We start from the raw sequence: 20,927 nt of genomic DNA on the forward strand, positions 1-20,927 counted from the left end.
ACAATATGTCTTAAATTGAACAACATTAAAAAGGGTACTTTTGAGATATTAATATTAGTATCTTTTCTTTTTTTTAAATTTATTTCAAATGTATAATAAAAAATTGGTATACCATATTTACATAAGTATTCAGACCCTTTACTCAGTACTCTGTTGAAGCGCCTTAGGCAGCGATTACAGTCTTGAGTCTTCTTGTGTATGACGCTACAAGCTTGACACACCTGTATTTGGTGAGTTTCTCCCATTCTTCTCTGCAGATCCTCTCAAGCTCTGTCAGGTTGGAAGGGGAGTGTCACTGCACAGCTATTTTCAGGTCTCCAGAGATGTTTGATCAGGTTCAAGTCTGGGCTCTGGCTGGGCCACTCAAGGACATTCAGAGCCTTGTCCCGAAGCCACTCCTACCTTATCTTGGCTGTGTGCATAGGGCCATTGTCCTGTTAGAAGGTGAACCTTCGCCACTGTCTGAGGTCCTGAGCATCCTGAGCGCATCTTTTTATCAAAGATTTTTCTGTACTTTGCTCTGTTCATCTTTCCCTCGACCCTGACTGGTCTCCAAGTCCCTGCCGCTGAAAAACATCCCCTCAACCTGATGCTGCCACAACCATGCTTCACCATAGAGATGGTGCCAAGTTTCCTCCAGGCGGGATGCTTGGCATTCAGGCCAAAGAGTTCAATCTTGGTTTCATCAGACCAGAGAATCTTGTTTCTCATGGTCTGAGAGTCCTTTAGGTGCCTTTTGGCAAACTCCTAGTGGGCTGTCATGTGCCTTTTACTGAAGAGTGGCTTCCGTCTGGCCCCTCTACCATAAAGGCCTGATTGGTGGAGTGCTGCAGAGATGGTTGTCCTTCTGGAAGGTTCTCCCATCTCCACAGAGGAACACTGGAGCTCTGTCAGAGTGGCCATCGGGTTCTTGGTCACCTCTCTTACCAAGGCCCTTCTCCCCTGATTGCTAAGTTTGGCCAGCTCTAGGAAGAGTCTTGGTGGTTCCAAACTTCTTCCATTTAAGAATGATGGAGGCCACTGTGTTCTTCGGATTAAAGCTGTAACGTAACAAAATGTGGAAAAAGTCAACTGGTCTGAATACTTTCAGAATGCATTGTAAGTCTAAAAAGGGCCTAAAATGGCCACTTACATGAATCAAAATCAAATGTTATTTGTTACATGCTTCATAAGCAACAGGTGTAGACTAACAGTGAAGAGCTAACCTTTGCGGCCTTCCCAACAACGCAGAGAGAGAAAAAGAGAAATCATAGAATTTTTTTACACAAGGCATAAATACACAATGAGTAATGTTAACTTGGCTATATACACATGGTACCAGTACCGAGTCGATGTGCAGGAGTACAAGGTACTGTACAGTGGCAAGAAAAAGTATGTGAACCCTTTGAAAATACCTGGATTTCTGCATAAATTGATCATAAAATGTAGATATGGCCTTCATCTAGGTCACAACAATAGACAAACACAGTGTGCTTAAACTAATAACACACAAACAATTAAACGTTTTCATATCTTTATTGAACACACCATGTAAACATTCACAGTGCAGGGTGGGAAAAGTATGTGAACCCTTGATTTAATAACTGGTTGACCATCCTTTGGCAGCAATAATCTCAACCAAACGTTTTCTGTAGTTACGGATCAGACCTGCACAACGGTCAGGAGGAATTTTGGACCATTCCTCTTTACAAAACTGTTTCAGTTCAGTTATATTATTGGGTTGTCTGGTGTGAACCGCTCTCTTGAGGTCATGCCACAGCATCTCAATCAGGTTGAGGTCAGGACTCTGACTGGGCCACTCCAGAAGGCGTATTTTCTTCTGTTGAAGCCATTCTGTTGTTGATTTAGTTCTGTGTTTTGGGTCTTTGTCCTGTTGCATCACCCAGCTTCTGTTGAGCTTCAATTGGCGGACAGACAGGCTAACATTCTCCTGCAAAATATCTTGATAAACTTGGGAATACATTTTTCTGTCAATGATAGCAAGCTGTTCAGGCCCTGAGGCAGAAAAGCAGCCCCAAACCATGATGCTCCCTCCACCATACTTTACAGTTGGGATGAGGTTTTGATGTTGGTGTGCTGTGCCTTTTTTTCTCCACACATAGTGTTGTGTGTTCCTTCCAAACAACTCAACTGGGGTGGAAGGTAGCCTAGTGGTTAGAGCGTTGGGCCAGTAACTGAAAGGTTGCTAGATTGAATCCCAGAGCTGACAAGGTAAAAATCTGTCGTTCTGCCCCTGAACAAGGCACTTAACCCACTGTTCCTAGGCCGTCATTGTAAATAAGAATTTGTTCTTAACTGACTTGCCTGGTTAAATAAATAAAAAACTGTAGTTTCATCTGTCCACAGAATATTTTGCAAGTAGTGCTGTGGAACATCCAGGAGCACTTTTGCAAACTTCAGACATGCAGCAATGTTTTTTTTGGACAGCAGTGGCTTCTTCCATTGTGTCCTCCCATGAACACCACTCTTGTTTAGTGTTTTACGTATTGTAGACTCGTCAACGGAGATGTTAGCATGTTCCAGAGATTTCTATAAGTCTTTAACTGACACCCTAGGATTCTTCTTAACCTCATTGAGCCTTCCGTCGCTGTGCTCTTGCAGTCATCTTTGCAGGATGGCCACTGCTAAGGAGAGTAGCAACAGTGCTGAACTTTCTCCATTTATAGGCAATTTGTCTTACTGATGAACATCAAGGCTTTTAGAGATACTTTTGTAACCCTTTCCAGCTTTATGCAAGTCAACAATTCTTAATCTTAGGTCTTCTGAGATCTCTTTTGTTCGAGGCATGTTCACATCAGGCAATGCTTCTTGTGAATAGCAAACTCTAATTTTGTTAGTGGTTTTTATAGGACAAGGCAGCTCTAACCAACAGCTCCAATCTCATCTCATTGATTGGATTCCAGGTTAACTGACTCCTGACTCCAATTAGCTTTTGGAGAAGTCATTAGCCTAGGGGTTCACATACTTTTCCCAACTTACACTGTGAATGTTTAAATGACGTATTGAATATAAACAAGAAAAATACAATAATTAGTTTAAGCACACTATGTTTGTCTATTGTTGTGACTTAGATGAAGATCAGATCAAATTTTATGACGAATTTATGCAGAAATCCAGGTAATTCCGAAGGGTTCACATACTTTTTCTTGCCACTGTAATTCAGGTAGATACTGTATGTATATATAGGTAGGGGTAAAGTGACTAGGCAACAGGATAGATAATAAACAGTAGCAGCAGCGTATGTGACGAGCCAAAAGAGTTATTGCAAAAAGGGTCAATGCAGATAGTCCGGGTAGCTTTCTGGTTAACTATTTAGCAGTCTTATTGCTTGGGGGTAGAAGCTGATCAGGGTCCTGCTGGTTCCATACTTGGTTCGTCGGTACCGCTTGTGATGTGGACACCGAGGCACTTAAAGCTCTCAACCCGCTCCACTACATCCGCATAAATGTGGATGGGGGCATGCTCGCCCCTCTGTTTTCTATAGTCTACGATCAGCTCCGTTGTCTAGCTGACGTTGAGGGAGAGGTTGTTGTCCTAGCACCACACTGCCAGGTCATGTCCTGGCACCACACTGCCAGGTCACTGACTTCATCCCTATAGGCTGCCTCATCGTCATCAGTGATCAGGCCTACCACCGTCGTGTTGTCAGTAAACTTAATGATGGTGTTAAAGTCATGCAGTCATTGGTGAACAAGGAATGTTGAGGGTCAGCGTTTATCATGTTTTTCTCAAAAATGGTTTGTGATACAAAGGTAAAAAGCATGTCAAACATCCTTCCTCCTAATGAAGTTTCTATGTGAGAATTGACAGAACAATCTGAGATATAAAAATATATATTTGGGCTACGCTGGCATGGAATCCCCCAAGGACCTTCCTTTAGATACACTATGGAAGTGTATTTACTGTATTTACTTATGTCAAAAATTTGTCTTGAATGTTGTATGGTTATAATAGTTTTGGCTCAAAGCACTCCAAGAGGCAAACGTTCTGTTTAGCTATAGTCAGCAACTGTAGCCTAGAACTTCAAAGACGCATTAAAATGTTGGCTGCATATGACATACATATTGTGTTTTGAGAATTATTACCTGCTTAATAACTAAACTTAGGAAACCATTAATTGAAGTTGTTGAAGTAGTAATCAGCAGCTGTATTAACCTACTGATATGACTTTGCTGTACTTATGGTAGCCTAGGCCTACTCTTTATAGGTTCTTTACCTGCACAGAGTCAGAAAGATGTTGCATAATGCCACCAGGCAGGATCTGGCCATTCTGCCACCCTAGGCTAAACAACAACAAAAAATGCTGCCCCTACAAGAAGTCCCAGTAAGCAAAATGACGTTGAAAAGACGTCTAAAATACTTATTTTCCAGGCGTTGAAATCAGGTTCATTTTAGGCTCTTGAATTAAAGTTGAAACTATATAATTTCTAGACATCTATGTTTTGGCCAAATCAAGGCTGGTCCAGACCGGTCAATATCTGAACTAAACATGTGTAACAGTTAAGCTTCCGTCCCTCTCCTCATCCCTCTGCACACATCAACCACAGGCACTCACGAAGCATCGTTACCCATCGCAGAGCAAGGGGAACCACTACTTCTAGGTCTCAGAGCGAGTGACGTCACCGATTGAAACACTATTAGCGCGCACCACCGCTAACTAGCTAGCCATTTCACATCGGCCACATCTGCACCAAAAAAAGATGTCCAAAAGGCGTCAGCGTCGTCCCGTGCTTACTGAAGTATAGCCTATAGTGTCACCTGAAATGTAATTTTATGAATGCCCATCCATGTGGGCTCCCGAGTTGCGCAGCGGTCTAAGGCACTGCATCTCAGTGCAAGAGGCATCACTACAGTCCCTGGTTTGATTCCAGGCTGTATCACATCTGGCTGTGATTGGGAGTCACATAGAGCAGCGCCCAGTGTAGTCTAATACATTTGTCTATTTAAATTCAGAATATCAGCTACCCAACTTTATCAGGAGTTATCCTGAGCCTATTTGCAATGCATTTACACAGCGGGAAATGCAGAAGCATTTTATTTTTCGTTATGATCAGGATACAAACTTGAAACACTGATCATGACAATTTATCCCACTGGATTAAACTCCTGGATAGCAGGTGTAGCCTGATTGTCCATTCCATATTGTCCATTTTACTTTGACCTGTCCTGTTTTTAGGATATTTGGTTTCTTAACATGTCGGCGCATTTTGTATTTGATTGTGCGCCATTTAGGTTAGGCTATTTGATCGGAGAAAAATGCACGATGTAAAAACTTTCCATATCATTACACTGTCTTACATTTTATATCCAGCTTGTAGGCTACAGAAAAGGCCACATACTATTTCTACTACATGATTTATGTTGGAGGAATTTTTTTGACAGAATGTTGGTGGAGTGCCGCAGCGATTCATCTCTCCAACAGCACCCTGGAGAGGCGCGCGGGGAATGGACAAGATAAATATTTTGCATCCCTGCCTTTGACAAAGCTTATCACAGGGCGGCATCAGCAGTCACCTAAAAAGCCCATATGCCAATAGTTGAGAGAGAAATTGTCATTGTTTTGGGGCAGTATTATGTGAGGTTTTGTGTTGTTGGAGGTACGCCTTCGACAGTAAGTTAGCTCAGAAAATGCCGCCCTCGTCAACCTGCGGTGATAGGCAGCCTCCTCCTGCCTAATGAGCGGGCCGGCCCTGCCACCAGGTGTCACATTTTCCCTACTTGACTTCGGTGAGTAGCCTACCTTTTGTTGAGGAGGGAGGGATCATTCACGAGTTGACTGGAAGTATGTGATTATTTTTTGCAACAGACTCGCAGAGTAGGCTAGTCCAAGCATCTTAACGTTGTCTTCAATTTACTCATGTCATTTTATTCGTTAATTTCGTCTCTCGAGCGCCAAAAGGTACATTGCTCTGACGCACTCGAGGATGAATGGAGAAAGTAAGCAAAACGACCCCAGGTACTCAAGAAACTGGACTAGGCTACTCGTCGGTGGATAACTTTACATTTTAATCCATGTCGCACAAGTCTTTGTCGTTGTGCTTTTTTAACTCCACACAACTCTCCTAATTCTTAAACATGTCTGAAGAAGATACGGGTTTTCCTAACGAACTACTGGGTAAGAAACTTTAACAGTAATGTAATTTATTTGGCCTAAAATGAACGTTACTACTCTTGCATTGAAATTGTTCATTTTAAATTGCGTAACGACTATGGGGGATAAACATGATATGTCAGCTGTTTCTCAAGTTTTCGAGCTCCACCTGATTGCCACATACATTTGTACACACAGTTGGAGAGAAGAACTGGAGCTGTTCTTCTCTTCTCTTGAGAAATTCCCCCAGAGTGTGATGACACCATGACGCATGCCTCCTCTAGGATAGACCAATGTATGGATAAACCATTGTCATACTACGCAAAGCACAGGACATACAACAAGCCCAGACAGCCATATGAGATTTCTTCCTCAGTTTTCCTCACAGTTCTTTCAAAATGTTACATTTTTCTTTTGAGAATGGACACTGATCAAGTTATGGAATCATCACTCAAACAACTGCAAAAACTGTTTTCAGACATTCCTTTCAGAGAACTGGATACATAAATAGATGTCCAAAAATGGCAGTCTGGGACATGTTTGGAAATCTCCCTGTCTGTAAATGTTCTGATCTGAGTTGATGACCTCATGTCCAGAGAGTGATGTAATCAAGAGTTTCCCCCACTCTTGCCAGGATTCCCTGAAGAAAAACAAGACTACAAAAAAATTGAGGTGCCTCACCAAAACAGATCAGTCCCTCACTCAGCTGGTTTCCTGGTTGGCATCTGGCTTCCCTCTTAATATAAATTTGACAACGGAATCATGAAACCTGTAAGAGGCTGATGCTGGTTAAAGCTGTGTTTGGTACAAAATTAAGCAATAATATTACTCTGACTGCTATTATGTGGGAGAAAAAAGTGCACCAATGTTGAATTACTAACCTCCCTAGCACTGCCCTATGGCCTGGGGGAAACCCACTGTCTATGGACTGTGTGGTATTTTCAATACTTATGAGTTTCTTTTTGAGTGTAGTGGTTACGAAACTGACATTAGGTCCACTGTTGATACAACTGTTAAAAAACTGCTCAATGCAGGCAAAGTGGGTTGTTTTCCTATCAAAAAGCATTTCTGCTTCTGTTATTCATGATTTCCCAGACCAAGCATGAGTTATTTTTGATTTTATAAAGGCCTCCAATAAGCCTAGCCCTGAACATGCAGTAGAGGAAACGATAGCGTGATCGTATCAATCTTCCAATTGTTCCTCCTAGAGAGTCTGAGAGATGCCGTGGGAAGGAAGATCAAGCTCACCCTGAAGAAGAGGTTGAAACTGGAGGTCAAAGGTGACAAACTGGAGAACCGAGTTCTGGTAAGACATCAGGCCTGCATTCTAGGCCCCCATATAATTGGTTTCTCATTGTGCAGTTCTCTAAATGTAGCGTTAAATGTGTAGACACAACACAACCCTTCTATGTAGGAGAACATCAACTTGTCTTTCTGAGCACCCCAGTGTTTGTAATTTTCCTCATTCTCTCAAGGTTTACATGTTTCTCAGCAAAACCTTGTTCCTGTGCCTCATTCACAGCAGGCCTGCAGTCGACTGTTTGACCACAGAACGTTTGAAACACAACCTCACCACTTTCTGTGGACTTGACAGACTGAGAAAGAATTTTGTCTGCGGTGTAATATTCTTGTTACTTTGTATGCAGAATATTGGATTTTGATGGTTAAATGTTACATTTGAAATGTTACAGGATGAACCTCCACAACTGTCAAATTTTTGTTAGCAACTTCAGAGCACTTTCAAAAGAGCGCCAAAACGTATTGTGTTTCAACTGGAATATCAGTTGCCTCCATCAAACCTAAGGAAGACCAGAGATGCTTCGGCCTCTTTCCAAACAAAATTCTTTATAAGGTGTTGCAAGCTGATCTTCTTTAATCCTAAGCCCTGGGCCGTGTTCATTAGGCATCGAATGGAAGAAAACAGACTAATACATTTTATTTGCGCCTTTCAAAATACCCAAGAACACTTACAGAATAAGAAACACTCGTTTTCATTTTCCGTTGTAAAACGTTTTCCATTGCATGCCCTAATGAACACAGCCCTGTATACAGACACTATTCAGTCTCACCTCATACTTGGCAACTTCATCATCCTTTAACCCTTTCCTTTAAGCCGTGGGCCAGCAAAGACATGAAAAGCATCAGACCCAACTTTCAAAATACATTTGAGCCCTTAGTCTCAGTGTATTATTGTGTAAGAGGAAGAACAATGGATAAAGTGATGTGGGAGTAGGCCTACTATTGGATATGGGCCTATCTTGTTTCATGTAACTGCATGTCTCTAGACCCCCAGTGTGTGTTACTCAGCAGACAACGTATAAGTGTGGATTTAAAAAACGAAGTTTCTTGGCATGCTAATGTTTGCTGCACCACCCATGAGTTAACAGACAGAAACAAGGTTCTGTTTTAATTGTAGAACATGTGCAGCTGACTAGCTTTGGGAGATACTCTGAAACACCTATGTGTTTCCTAGTTCATTAAAAGGACAAATGTTGGCAACTGATTTTAAACGCATAGTATAATGAGGATATAACTGACTCGTTACTCTAAATACGCATCCTCAACTCATGAAACTCTATACCATTTTCACATTTGAAGGCATATCATTTTCTGGAAAGTTGTCCTTCCTTAGAGTTTAGTGTGAAATGGGCCCATTGTAGGTTCTGGGGGCCCATTGGACACGGTGTAGGCTCTGGGGGCCTATTGGACACGGTGTAGGCTCTGGGGGCTTATTTTCTTTGTAAAGTTCCACAATTTGGTGGCATGTATGTTCACTGTCTTGACTTGACACCACTTCCCCACAGGACACTGACTGAGCGCATCAGACACTGATTAACATAGCCCACCACATTGGCACATTCCTAGGCCTTGCTAGAATTGGGACTGTAAATTCTTCTGCCAAACTCAGTGGTCAACATTTGGTTGAGCTGTCTTTTTCTTTTAAGACACAATGGATAAGTGGGTCTTACCTGTAAGAATTATTATGGGATTGTGAAATGTATGTGTGTGTCTACATGTGCATGATTAGTGTGTGTGTGTGAACATGCAATACCCCTCCCCCTCTTTTTACACCTGAGATACTTGAAAATAAAATACAAATCTGAAACAGGTTGTCCAGAGCAGAGAGGGGCGGGGTCTCCTGCCTCACCCAGCCATTGGCTCACTAAGCCACTATCAATGCTCATATTTGGCCTTGAGTGACTTCACTCCAAAAACCCACATACCACAGCTATCTGATCCACAGACAGTTCTCTCTTTCTCCTTTTGACTATAACTGTGTATTCACCTGTAGCATGATACTTTTGCATGTCTCTAGAAATGAGTTAGCTACCACAGTGTGATTTCAATTGAGTTTGCTCCAGTGTTTTTAAGAATAAAGGGTTTAACACACAGAAACTATAGTAAAAACGAGACCATGTTCTTTACGTATGTCCCATCTCCAGGTCTCTTTCACTTGGCTCTACAGTTGATATTTAAATTCCTTCTAGACAATAACAGCTGCAAACCGCTGGTGGAAAGGCTTAGTACTGTAACTCTGTCCAGTTCTAGTTGTACAGTTGTTGACTTCCGTTACGTCTCTCTGATCTGTCTCACTCTCCTACAGGCTTTGGCATCCCATCGGGTCTTTCTGCTTACTGCAAGGGTCCCCACCAAGGTAAGGAGAAGTGTGCTGTGTGTGCGAGGTGAGACAGCATACATGCACATGTGAGACACTGAGTGTTTTGAATGTGTGTTAGTGTATATCCTGATCTTCCTATGCCTCAAATAGCTGCGTCCCACAGAAGCTTAAACATTAGTTTACTAGTGTACTGCATGGTGCTACATTTGTGCATAGTGCTACGGGAGTTAACATCAATATTACTCAGGCCCAATTAAGTTCTTGTGAAGTTGAAATCGCTGCAACTCACTTTTATGTACTATGTAATGATGACAGACAGGGAATTCACTCCATTACGACACGTAGTAAGTAGAGGTTTGAGTGAGTGGGATGACTTCTTTCTGGATGAATTGAGGAAATTCAATTAGACTGACTGTCTTCCTCCCGCCCCCAGTCATCCCAGATGGTCCTCCTTGGGAATGTTTGGTTAGTCTATCTCCGAGCATGCTCCTGCTTGTTTTGGAGGAGCGCTCCTGGAATTCTCTCTGGTACAGTTGCTGGCCCAAGGAGCAAGTCTCTGCAGATCTCTCCCCTATTTCTGTTTAACTTTTTTGACTCTCTCTCCCTTTTAAGGTTTTAGGTTTTTCAGAAAGCATTGACTGTTTTTCTTTCCCACAGGCTGTGTTCACAGCTGCATTGTGGGTAAACATATCAGATGTCATGGCATATGGTGGGACCTGCTCACTTGTGCCAGGCGGTAATGTACTGGTTAACGAATACCAGTAACTGCAACTTCTTCACTGCAATCTTTGGACTGTGCATTTCATGAATGTGGTGAATTACAAATACAGTGCCTTCAGAAAGTATTCACACCCCTTGACTTTACCCACATTTTGTTGTGTGCAAAGTGGGATTAAAACAGTTTTTTGTCAACGATCTACACAAAATTCTCAGTAATGTGAAAGTGGATGAAAAATTCTAACATTTGTAAAGAATTTATGAAAAATAAAACACTATCTTGATTAGATAAGTATTCAAACCCCTGAGTCAATACATGTTAGAATCACCTTTGGCAGCAATTACAGCTGTGAGTCTTTCTGGGTAAGTCTCTAAGAGCTTTGCACAACTGGATTGTACAATATTTGCACATGATTCTTAAAAAATTCTTCAAGCTCTGTCAAGTTACTTGTTGATCATTACTAGACAGCCATTTTCAAGTCTTGCCGTAGATTTTCAAGCCGTTTAAATCCAAACTGTAACTAGGCCAATCGGGAAAATTCCATTTAATCTTGGTAAGCAGTACTGTTTTTGACCTGCTGAAAGGTGAATTTGTCTCCCAGTGTGTCTGTTGGAAAGCAGACTGAACCAGGTTTTCCTCTTGGATTTTTTGCCTGTGCTTAGCTCTCTTCCGTTTATTTTTATCATTAAAAAAATCCCTAGTCCTTGTCGATGACAAGCATACCCATAACATGATGCAGCCACCACCATGCTTGAAAATATGAAGTGGTACTCAGTGACGTGTTGGATTTGACACAAACATAACACTTTGTATTCAGGACATAAAGTAACATTTTTTGCTGCATATTTATTTTTTATTCTGTACGGTAGTGGTCACCAACCTTTTCTGAGTCAAGATCACTTTCTGATCAAAATGCAAGCCAAGATCTACCACTCAGATGTTTTTGCATGACTTAAAAAGCGTAAGCCTATGCAACCTATTAAAAATAGTACTGTAGCAATGAGGTTTGTGCAGTGGGCTATAGGACCAATACATTATCACCGCATATTAGCTTTGCATGATATGCCGTGCCAATGCGTTGTTGTTCAGGCCATTTTAAACATATATTTAGGTGTAGGCTATGACCACACTGGTAATAGAACAGTTGGTGTATTACTTGCGAGACACAGCTGAGTGAACATGCATTTAAATAATTTGCTTTTTATTTTACTGGGCTAATGGCACCTGCATCTGATGTTCAGTCTCAGCGGAGGGAGAGAGCAGCAGACTGAGGGTCTGAGGGCCTCTCAACGTCCCGTCGATCCCTTTCCTACGCTGACCAAAAAGGGACACCGTCTTCCAGCTGATGGCGAAACTCGAGTCGCCCCCGCTTTATTTCTGCCTCATGCACAAATTCATGTTTTTACTCTGATTAACATCTTCAACTTTGCTGTAGCTTTCTTTTACGCCTGCTACGTTACTGCATACACAGTAATCTGAGCCATCCGATTGGCCAGCGGTAGGCTGATAGTGCACTTGATTTGCTCTCCGGGCCCACTGGAAAGACCATTCAGACACATGAAATGGTTAAAAATTGGAACACTTCTATCTGGCGTGCAGGGCAGATGAATCGGGTGCACCTACCGCCAGCAGCGGTAGATATGGGAACGCAAGGCTTTATCATTAGGTTTTTTACAGAAATGTTTTGCGATCAAGTAGAAATGTTTTGGAGACCACTGCTGTACAGACATCTTTCTTTTCACTATGCCATTTAGGTTAGTATTGTGGAGTAGCTACAATGTTGTGATCCATCCTCAGTTTTCTCCTATCACAGCTCTTAAACTCTAACTGTTAAGTCATCATTGTCCTCATGGTGGAATCCCGGAGCAGTTTCCTTCCTCCCGGGCAACTGAGTTTGGAAGGACGCCTGTATCTTTGAGACTGGGTGTCTTGATACACCATCCAAAGTGTAATAACTTTTGTAATAAGTTTTTTTTTTTACTGATCTGATCTAGGTGCTCTTCTTTGAGGGATTGGAAAAGCTCCCTGGTCTTTGTGGTTGAATCTGTGTTTGAAATTCACTGCTTGACTGAGGGACCTTAAAATTAGTTGTGTGTGTGGGGTACAGAGATTATGTAGTCATTCAACATTTTTGTAAAACACTATTATTACACAACGTGACTCCATCCATCTTATGTGACTAGTTGAGCAAATGTTTACTCCTGAACTTATTTAGGCTTGCCATAACAAAAGGGTTGAGTACTTACTGACTCAAGACATTTCAGCTTTTCATTTTTAATTAATTTGTAACAATTTCTAAAAACATCATTCCACATTAAAATGATGGGGTATTATTGTGTATGTAGGCCATTGACACATCTAAATGTAATCAATTTTCAATTCAGGCAGTGTAACAACAAAATGTGGAAAAAATCAAGGGGTGTGAATACTTTCTGAAGCTACTGTACTTCAATTGCTAGTCATTAAAACCCATGCACTTAAAAAAAATTAAAGTTACACTATTTACAGAGCCTTACAAGTATTCATGCTAATTCCTCTTTCGGGTGTATTTTAGTCTTCTACTCGTATCCTCTGGAAAGGTACAAACCCTGAGGAAGTGATTTTTGGTAACACTAGGCTACATGCTTATTACAAGTTATACATAAAGCATTATAGCTGCAGGCTAAAGTTTTAGCATTTAGTTTTCCTGTATCCTGGAAAGAAGTCATTGTATGATGGTGTTTGGATTATTATACGCTCTGTGTACGACAGAGGCTCAGTTGTTCCTGGGAGTAAATCTTGCCCTTGGAGTTTTGTGTGCCGAGCAAAGACATTGGAGGGATTTAACAGCTGGAGGGGGAGGTTTTTCTTTCCTCCTTCAGCGTGGGCCTCTAGTGTCAGAAAGATAGCAGCTCTGGATTAGTTTGACTTCATCCACTCTCTCTCCCTCTCTCCCCTGTCATCCTGCCAGTTGTGTGTGTGTGTGTGTGTGGGGGGGGGGGGGGGGTGTTATTGGGGTTTGTCTATCTACACTATATATACAAAAGTATGTGGACACATTCAAATGAGTGGATTTGGCTATTTCAGTCACACCCATTGCTGACGTGTATAAAATTGAGCACACAGCCATGCAATCTCCATAGACAAACACTGGCAGTAGAATAGTCTTACTGAAGTGCTCAGTGACTTTCAACTTGACACCGTCCTAGGATGAGTTCCTAACTGCCTCTGGAAGCAACGTCAGCACAAGAACTGTTCGTCGAGAGCTTCATGAAATGGGTTTCCAAGGCCGAGCAGCCGCGCACAAGCCTAAGATCGCAATGCCAGGCGACGGCTCGAGTGGTGTAATGCTCGCTGCCATTGGACTCTGTAACAGTGGGAACGTGTTCTCTGGAGGGATGAATCATGCTTCACCATCTGGCAGTCCGACGGACGAATCTGGATTTGGCGGACGCCAGGAGAATCTGCCCCAATGCATAATGCCAACTATAAAGTTTGGTGGAGGAGAAAAAATGGTCTGGGGCTGTTTTTCATGGTTTGGAGTAGGCCACCTAGTTCCAGTGAAGGGAAATCTTAATGCTACAGCATAAAATACATTCTAGACGATTCTGTGCTTCCCACATTGTAGCGACAGCTTGGGGAACGCCCTTTCCTGTTTCAGCATGAGAATGCCCCCGTGCACAAAGCCGAGGTACACACAGAAATGGTTTGTCGAGATCAGTGTAGAAGAACGTGACTGGCCTGCACAGAGCCCTGACCTCAACGCCATCGAACCCCTTTGGGATGAATTTGAATACTGACAGTGAGCCAGGCCTAATCACCCGACATCAGTGCCCAACCTCACTAATGCTCTTGTGGCTAAATGCTGCGGGGACTTGCTTCCATTGTTCCAACTAGTGGAAAGCCTTCCCAGAAGAGTGGAGTCTGTTATAGCAGCAAAGGGTGGACCAACTCCATATTAATGGCCATGACTTTGGAATGAGATGTCCACATACTTTTGGTCATGTTGTGTATCTCAGTGTCTGTTTTTGTTTGTGTTGGCCTTTATAGCTGTGAAAGAGAAAGTGGACATATGTCCTTGTGTGCCTCACATGTTTTTGATTTTATCAATATGTTTTCCAACATTTTGATTCCATACCTTTTTAATTTTTAGAGTATAGTGAAATTTTTGTTGTGTGGTTTCAGATTGAACACACCTTCAATTACCTAGATATAGAGGGGATCACTAGTAACAAGCCCACTCAGGTAAGATAGTCCTGGCTTTAAACATTAAACCTCTGTTGAAACCAAACATGTTACAGACAGTATCAGTTGACTGTGTTGCGCCCCCTACAGTTGTTGTTGGAGTATGACCGAGGCCAGCTGTCCCTGAAGCTTGGCTCTGTGGAGGATGTGGATGAGGTGGTGGCCCACATTGGGAGCTGTCTACACAGAATCTGTCCAGGCCTCTCCCCAGCGTAGGTCCCCTCTTTGTCACTCTCTTTTGTTACTTTCTTTATTGTCACTTCATTATTCTTTTACTCATACAAGCACTTACATTAGTGAGTCACTCATTCATCTGCTTGAGTACTCATTCACTTGCTTGTGTGCTCATTCACTCGCTTGTGTGCTCATTCACTTCCTCAGTCAGACTGTCACCCACTCTCACTTTACTCATGTCCGACATGATAAAGTGACAGTGTGTGTTTTGTCCTCTGGGCTGACTGATAGTGACAGTTTGTGGTGTGTCCCCTGTACTGTGAAAGGAAGGCGATGAAGAAGTTGACCCTGAAGCCTCCTGAGAGGACGGCCGTCCTACAGTCTCTCTGGGAGGACCAGGCCACCACAGACCTAGGGCCATGTGGTAACGTTATATTATAGAACATATTTCACAAAAATCCCAACTATAACATAGTTGACTTTCTGTATTCACCTCCCTCATTCTCTCTTAGGTGGTTTCTCCCACATGTACTGGTGTCTCTGTGACCAGCTGGGTCTGCCATTCAGAGAGGAGGTGCAGTGGGTTAGTAGATTTGTCTCCTTCCGTTTAATTTAATATTGCTAATTGATCATAGTGTAACGGGGGCATTTTATGGAGGTCCAGTAGCCTGAATATCCTGTTCATGTAGATAGGCATCTGTGCTAAAGTTTCTAACATTGTCTTTCTTGAAATACATGTATGCTGACCTGGCTTTACATCCTGTGGGTTGTTTTAGCTATATCAGTGCAAATTTTGCCATCGTTTGAGTTATTCCCATCTTGGTCACGTCTCTCCATGTTGCCCAACAGGATGTGGACACAATCTATCAGACCCAGGACACCAGAGAACTGAACCTGCAGGATTTTGTACATCTTGATCACCGGTAACTTCACTTCCTTATTTCACTGCTGTCAAATGTACACATTGCGTGAACAACCGTGTCTTTTATACCATTCTGTTTTTGATAATCAATGCTATTTACTTCTCCTCCAGAGATTTGGTGGCCATCATTGTGGTCCTGGAGTATAACCAATGGTTCACCAAGCTCTCCACAAAGGACTACAAACTGGTACATTTCATTCTGAACTCTGCTGGTGACCATTTTCCATGTTCTGTTACACTTATGAAGGGAAAAAATCTTACAGTTCAACCGAAGTAAATAAATTGGAGAAACGAGCATCATGCTACTCTTGAAGAGAGGTGGAAGTTAAATAAATTGTGGTAACACTTTACATTAAGCCTCTACTGTAGGTATATGCATTATGATTAGTGCTGGGCGATTTAACTGAAATGTCGGTTATTATAATTTTTTTAAACTTATTGACCAACGTCGGTTCAATTATTTGAATTTTTTTTTGTTCTGGGTTTTTTGCAAAGTTTCTCTAGAGATAAATCAGATCAAGCCCGAACTGTGCGATGTAGAAGGGAGTTGTAGTTTTTAACAGGCCAATATTCTACATAGTTTGGCACAGAAAACGTCATAATTAACTACTCTGGTCTGTGAGGGGTTGTTTGGGGTTTCTTTTACGCCTGCTATGTTAGGTTAGTATGGGGTAGACATGGAGAAGAAACAAAAGAATAGAGAAATGGTTGCTTCACAAGGGATCTCTACCGGAAAATACATGATCTCAGTGATTGATAGTTTGTATTCAGCAGTCATAGAAGTGGCAAAACTGCACATTATGGAGTGGCCTTTTATTATCTCCAGCAGATGGTGCAACCTGTGTAATGATCATGCTGTTTAATCAGCTTCTTGATATGCTACACCTGTCAGGTGGATGGATTATCTTGGCAAAGGAGAAATGCTCACTAACAAGGATGTAAACAAATTTTGCACAAAATATGGAAGAACTCAGCTTTTGGTGCGTATTGAAAATGTTGTGGATCTTTTATGGATCTTTTAATTTCAGCTCATGAAACATGTGACCAACACTTTACATGTTGCATTTTTTTTGTTCCATTTTTGAAGAACTACTAAAATAGGGATTTTGTCATCAAATAAATAAGTCATCAAATAAAACAAATGTAATATATACAACAAATTAAACATTTTATTAAAGTAAGGTGATAAATGATGGTTAATAAGTGATAAGCAATAATGGGCAGTCACTACCATCATGGGACTTTTATCAATTGTTTTATTCTGTGTTACAGCATTCAACCCACATAAAGCATACTGTAGTGCGTCTAATGTTTAAAAAAATGATTGAAATCGAAAACCCTAAATGTTTAATAATCATACCGAAATAACCTCAAACACTAATAGCTCAGCACTAATTTAGAATGCAGTTAAAATGCATTGTAAGACTTTCATTAAGTGCTTATTTTGTATTGAAACCATTCTTTATTATATAACTTCCACTATCCTCTGAGAGTGGCTAAACACGTGTTGTAAAGGGCACACTGTCCACAGCAGGAAGAGGACAGCTGTGTGTGTATAAAGGAGTGTGTGTTCTGGTGGTGGCAGGCAGAGAGGAGGCATGAGGATGAGATGTCAACAAGCGTTTATTAGTCAGGGATGGTGTGACTGCTGCTGATACTTAGTCATAGGAGGTGTGTGTGTGTTTGCTCGCACACTGTGTGTGTGTTTTGGTGAATGTGTCCTTGTTTGCGTTCTTGTGTGTGTTTATGCATTTAATTAAAGGTTTTACGTTTTTGTACAGTAAGTTATGCATCTGTGTTTACACAAGCCTGAGCTTGTTACTTTTCACACTGAAGTGTTTACTTGCAGTCCACAGATGTGTGTGAACAAATTCTGCGAGTTGTGGCCCGCTCCAGTCGCTTAGAGGAGCTGGTTTTAGAGAATGCAGGTCTCAGAAGGTGAGCACTAAGCACTGGTAATAAGCTATACTGGCTTTATTTTATCCAACACACACACACACAGATGCTGGTGCAAACAAAACGCACAAACACACAGTTTCAGAATGAATCACGCTCTCGAACGCAGCCACCTTCCATGCATGCTGTTCAGTAGGAAGCTAAGGGAGCAAGCTCACACACTAGTTAAACCCATGACTCACTATTATCAGAAATATACTTGATGTAGAAAATCCTGAGAGAACTTATGTAGAGCTGTGGGAAAAAGTATTACCAATTGGGGAAGGGGAATCAGGTGCTCGACTGAGGGGCTTGAAAATCCCCAAAACACTCCTTTCCCCTGGATACTTCAACTGGTGACTATCCGGGAGAATAAAGAGCACTCTGTTTCTGCGTCAATCTGATCCATTTATTGACGGGACAAACAAACAATAGGCTCTGATGAAGGCAATTCATGCCGAAACTTAAGCATGTTGTTTTTCTTTATTCTCCCAGATAGGCACCGTTGTCCTGGGGTGAGAAGTTTTTGGGATTATGTAGAGCCTTGTCTTTTCTTGATATTTTCAGTGATTTCGCGCAGAAGCTAGCCAACGCTCTGACCTGCAACCCTGCCTCTGCACTTCACACCCTCAACCTCACAAACAACTCCCTGGAGGACAAGGGTACAACAAACTCCCTGCTTTCATTTTTTTATGATATTCAGTGATATTCAATGATTTAGATATATAGGATACTGCACAGATCTAGTATTCTGTCCTACATTGGCATGGATCGTCTCAATGGCCAAACGTGTGTCTCAAAGCTTCAAGTTCATGAGAGGTTTAAGTCTGTTCATAAGTTTGTAATGCACTTTATTTTTTTCTAGGTGTATCTGCTCTCAGTGCACAGCTAGCCAAACTCCCAATGGGTCTCAAGCATTTGAACCTTTCAAAGACCTCCATATCGCAAAAGGGTATTGAAATTCATAACCAATTTCCTGGACAAATATCATGTGTTATGTCATTTCCTCTGAACTTCCTGTGTATGTGTTGTCAGGGGTTAACAGTCTTGCCCAGGGGCTGAGTGCCAACCCTGCTGTCCCCACTACCCTCACACACCTGGACCTCTGTGGGAACTCACTCCGAGGAGACGACCTCTCAGTATGTACATCTCCTGGTAGAAGTTGCTAGGCACAGATCTAGGATCAGCTAACACACCACTCTTAATCATAAGGGGAGGGAGTGCAGAACTGATCTTAGATCAGTGTTGTATTGGCAACATAATCAAAATCTTAAATGTTCTGTCCTGGCTTTCATTTATTTTTCACACAGGCCACAGAAATGGTGTGAAATAGAATTTGAAATATTAAGTGAAAGACCTAGTCCTAATTCCCCCTTCATTGTACTCAGTATTTGATGTTGTTTTCTTCATCATTTCTCTGACTCCTTTCACAGAATCTGTACAATTTCCTGGGTCAACATAACAGTCTAGTAACTCTGGATCTGTCCAGCAGTGACTGCTGTCTGGACCAAGTGAGTGAACCCTCATCCAATCCTAAGAAGAATTCACACTGCTATAGCTAGGCAATGATTGGACAATTGGACTTTAACCCTTTTTATGGGCACATTACATTTACATTTAAGTCATTTAGCAGACGCTCTTATCCAGAGCGACTTACAAATTTACCTTTTTTATATTTAACTAGGCAAGTCAGTTAAGAACAAATTCTTATTTTTCAATGACGGCCTAGGAACAGTGGGTTAACTGCCTGTTCAGGGGCAGAACGACAGATTTGTACCTTGTCAGCTCGGGGATTTGAACTTGCAACCTTTCGGTTACTAGTCCAACGCTCTAACCACTAGGCTACCCTGCCGCCCCGCTACCCTACATAGCTATTCTAAACCGAATCTATAATTAAGTAGATTAGTTTAATTGTAATAATATGCAATTGGCCTCCCGAGTGACGCAGTGGTCTAAGGCACTGTGTCGCAGTGCTTGAGGCGTCACTACAGACCTGGGTCTGATCCCAGGCTGTGTCGCAGTGCTAGAGGCGTCACTACAGACCTGGGTCTGATCCCAGGCTGTGTTGTAGCTGACTGCGACTGGGAGACCCATGAGGCGGCGCACAATTGGCCCAGTGTCGTCCGGGTTAGTGGAGGGTTTGGCTGGCCGGGATGTCCTTGTCCCATGGCGCTCTAGCGACTCCTTGTGGCGGGCCGGGTGCATGCATGCTGACTTTGTTTGCCAGTTGTACAGTTTTTCCTCTGACACATTGGTGCGACTGGCTTCCTGGTTAAGCGAGCAGTGTGTCAAGAAGCAGTGCGGTTTGGCAGGGTTGTGTTTCGGAGGACTCATGGCTCTTGACCTTCGCCTCTCCCGAGTCCGTACGGGAGTTGCCGCAATGGGTCAAGACTGTAACTACCAATTGGATATCACAAAATCGGAGAGAAAAAGTACAACAAAAAATTATAGTATGCAATGACAGTGAACATGTCATATTTGGATATCATGTGAGCACTGTTTATAAGTAGCGTGCTGTCTGCTTTTGATATCACTTATTAATTTAAAAATGTATTTTTTGCTTTTTATATAGTTATATTTATGGATCTTGTTATATTTGTTGCTATGCAAATGGCCAGTCCATTTCGTAAAATACTGTCTGTAGTTCCCTAGACTGTGAGCTTGGATAAAAGCTGTGATGTCACTTGACTAGTCCATGTTATTCAGATGCTCAACACCTGTCTTCCAGGTCTGCACTTCACTTCTACGAGGTTCTCTCAGGCACCTCTCAGTGCTCAACATGTCGAGGAGCGTTTTCTCTCACAGGTGAGCCATACAACAACAAAATGACTTGCTTATGCTAAAATAAGCCTGTCACTCAATAGTTGCTGTTGTCTTCTATGTCCATGTGTCATATACTGCTCAGTTTGTCAAAGTGAGAAGTTCAGAACAAATAACCCAAGTGTGTTGGCATTCTTTTTAACCCACAGGAGAAGTAAAGATGTCCCGCATTCCTTCAAGCAGTTCTTCGGCACTGCACTGGCGCTGAGCAGTGTCAACCTGTCTGGAACCAAGCTCCCCCTGGAGGCACTCAAGTGAGCTTGCAGTCTGCTCCATTTATGCCATTTGCTCCATTTAACTGTATTACACCAAGAATGAAAATATGATCTAGAAATTGGAGAATATTCCTGGAGAAAATGTGCATGTCTATAAATAGTCAGTGATGTATCTTTTAGACAGGATGTCATAGTTATTTGGCTTTTTA

The 20,927-nt window shown here is 42.1% G+C and overlaps 1 protein-coding gene across 1 annotated transcript in view; it reads left to right on the top strand.

Moving 5' to 3' along the window:
• Positions 1-6,075: 6,075 nt before the first annotated feature.
• LOC120026811 (F-actin-uncapping protein LRRC16A-like) overlaps positions 6,076-20,927 on the top strand; it is a 29,137-nt gene continuing 14,285 nt past the window's right edge. The window contains exons 1-16 of the mRNA XM_038971524.1: positions 6,076-6,115; positions 7,300-7,397; positions 9,696-9,746; positions 14,593-14,652; positions 14,743-14,864; positions 15,153-15,250; positions 15,339-15,409; positions 15,676-15,749; positions 15,860-15,935; positions 17,598-17,686; positions 18,251-18,345; positions 18,549-18,635; positions 18,719-18,822; positions 19,117-19,194; positions 20,412-20,488; positions 20,653-20,757. Of these exons, the coding sequence (XP_038827452.1) occupies positions 6,076-6,115; positions 7,300-7,397; positions 9,696-9,746; positions 14,593-14,652; positions 14,743-14,864; positions 15,153-15,250; positions 15,339-15,409; positions 15,676-15,749; positions 15,860-15,935; positions 17,598-17,686; positions 18,251-18,345; positions 18,549-18,635; positions 18,719-18,822; positions 19,117-19,194; positions 20,412-20,488; positions 20,653-20,757 (1,325 nt within the window). The remainder of the gene's footprint in view (positions 6,116-7,299; positions 7,398-9,695; positions 9,747-14,592; positions 14,653-14,742; positions 14,865-15,152; positions 15,251-15,338; positions 15,410-15,675; positions 15,750-15,859; positions 15,936-17,597; positions 17,687-18,250; positions 18,346-18,548; positions 18,636-18,718; positions 18,823-19,116; positions 19,195-20,411; positions 20,489-20,652; positions 20,758-20,927) is intronic.

This window comes from Salvelinus namaycush, chromosome 32, assembly GCF_016432855.1.
Source record: "Salvelinus namaycush isolate Seneca chromosome 32, SaNama_1.0, whole genome shotgun sequence".
Classification (NCBI taxonomy): domain Eukaryota; kingdom Metazoa; phylum Chordata; class Actinopteri; order Salmoniformes; family Salmonidae; genus Salvelinus; species Salvelinus namaycush.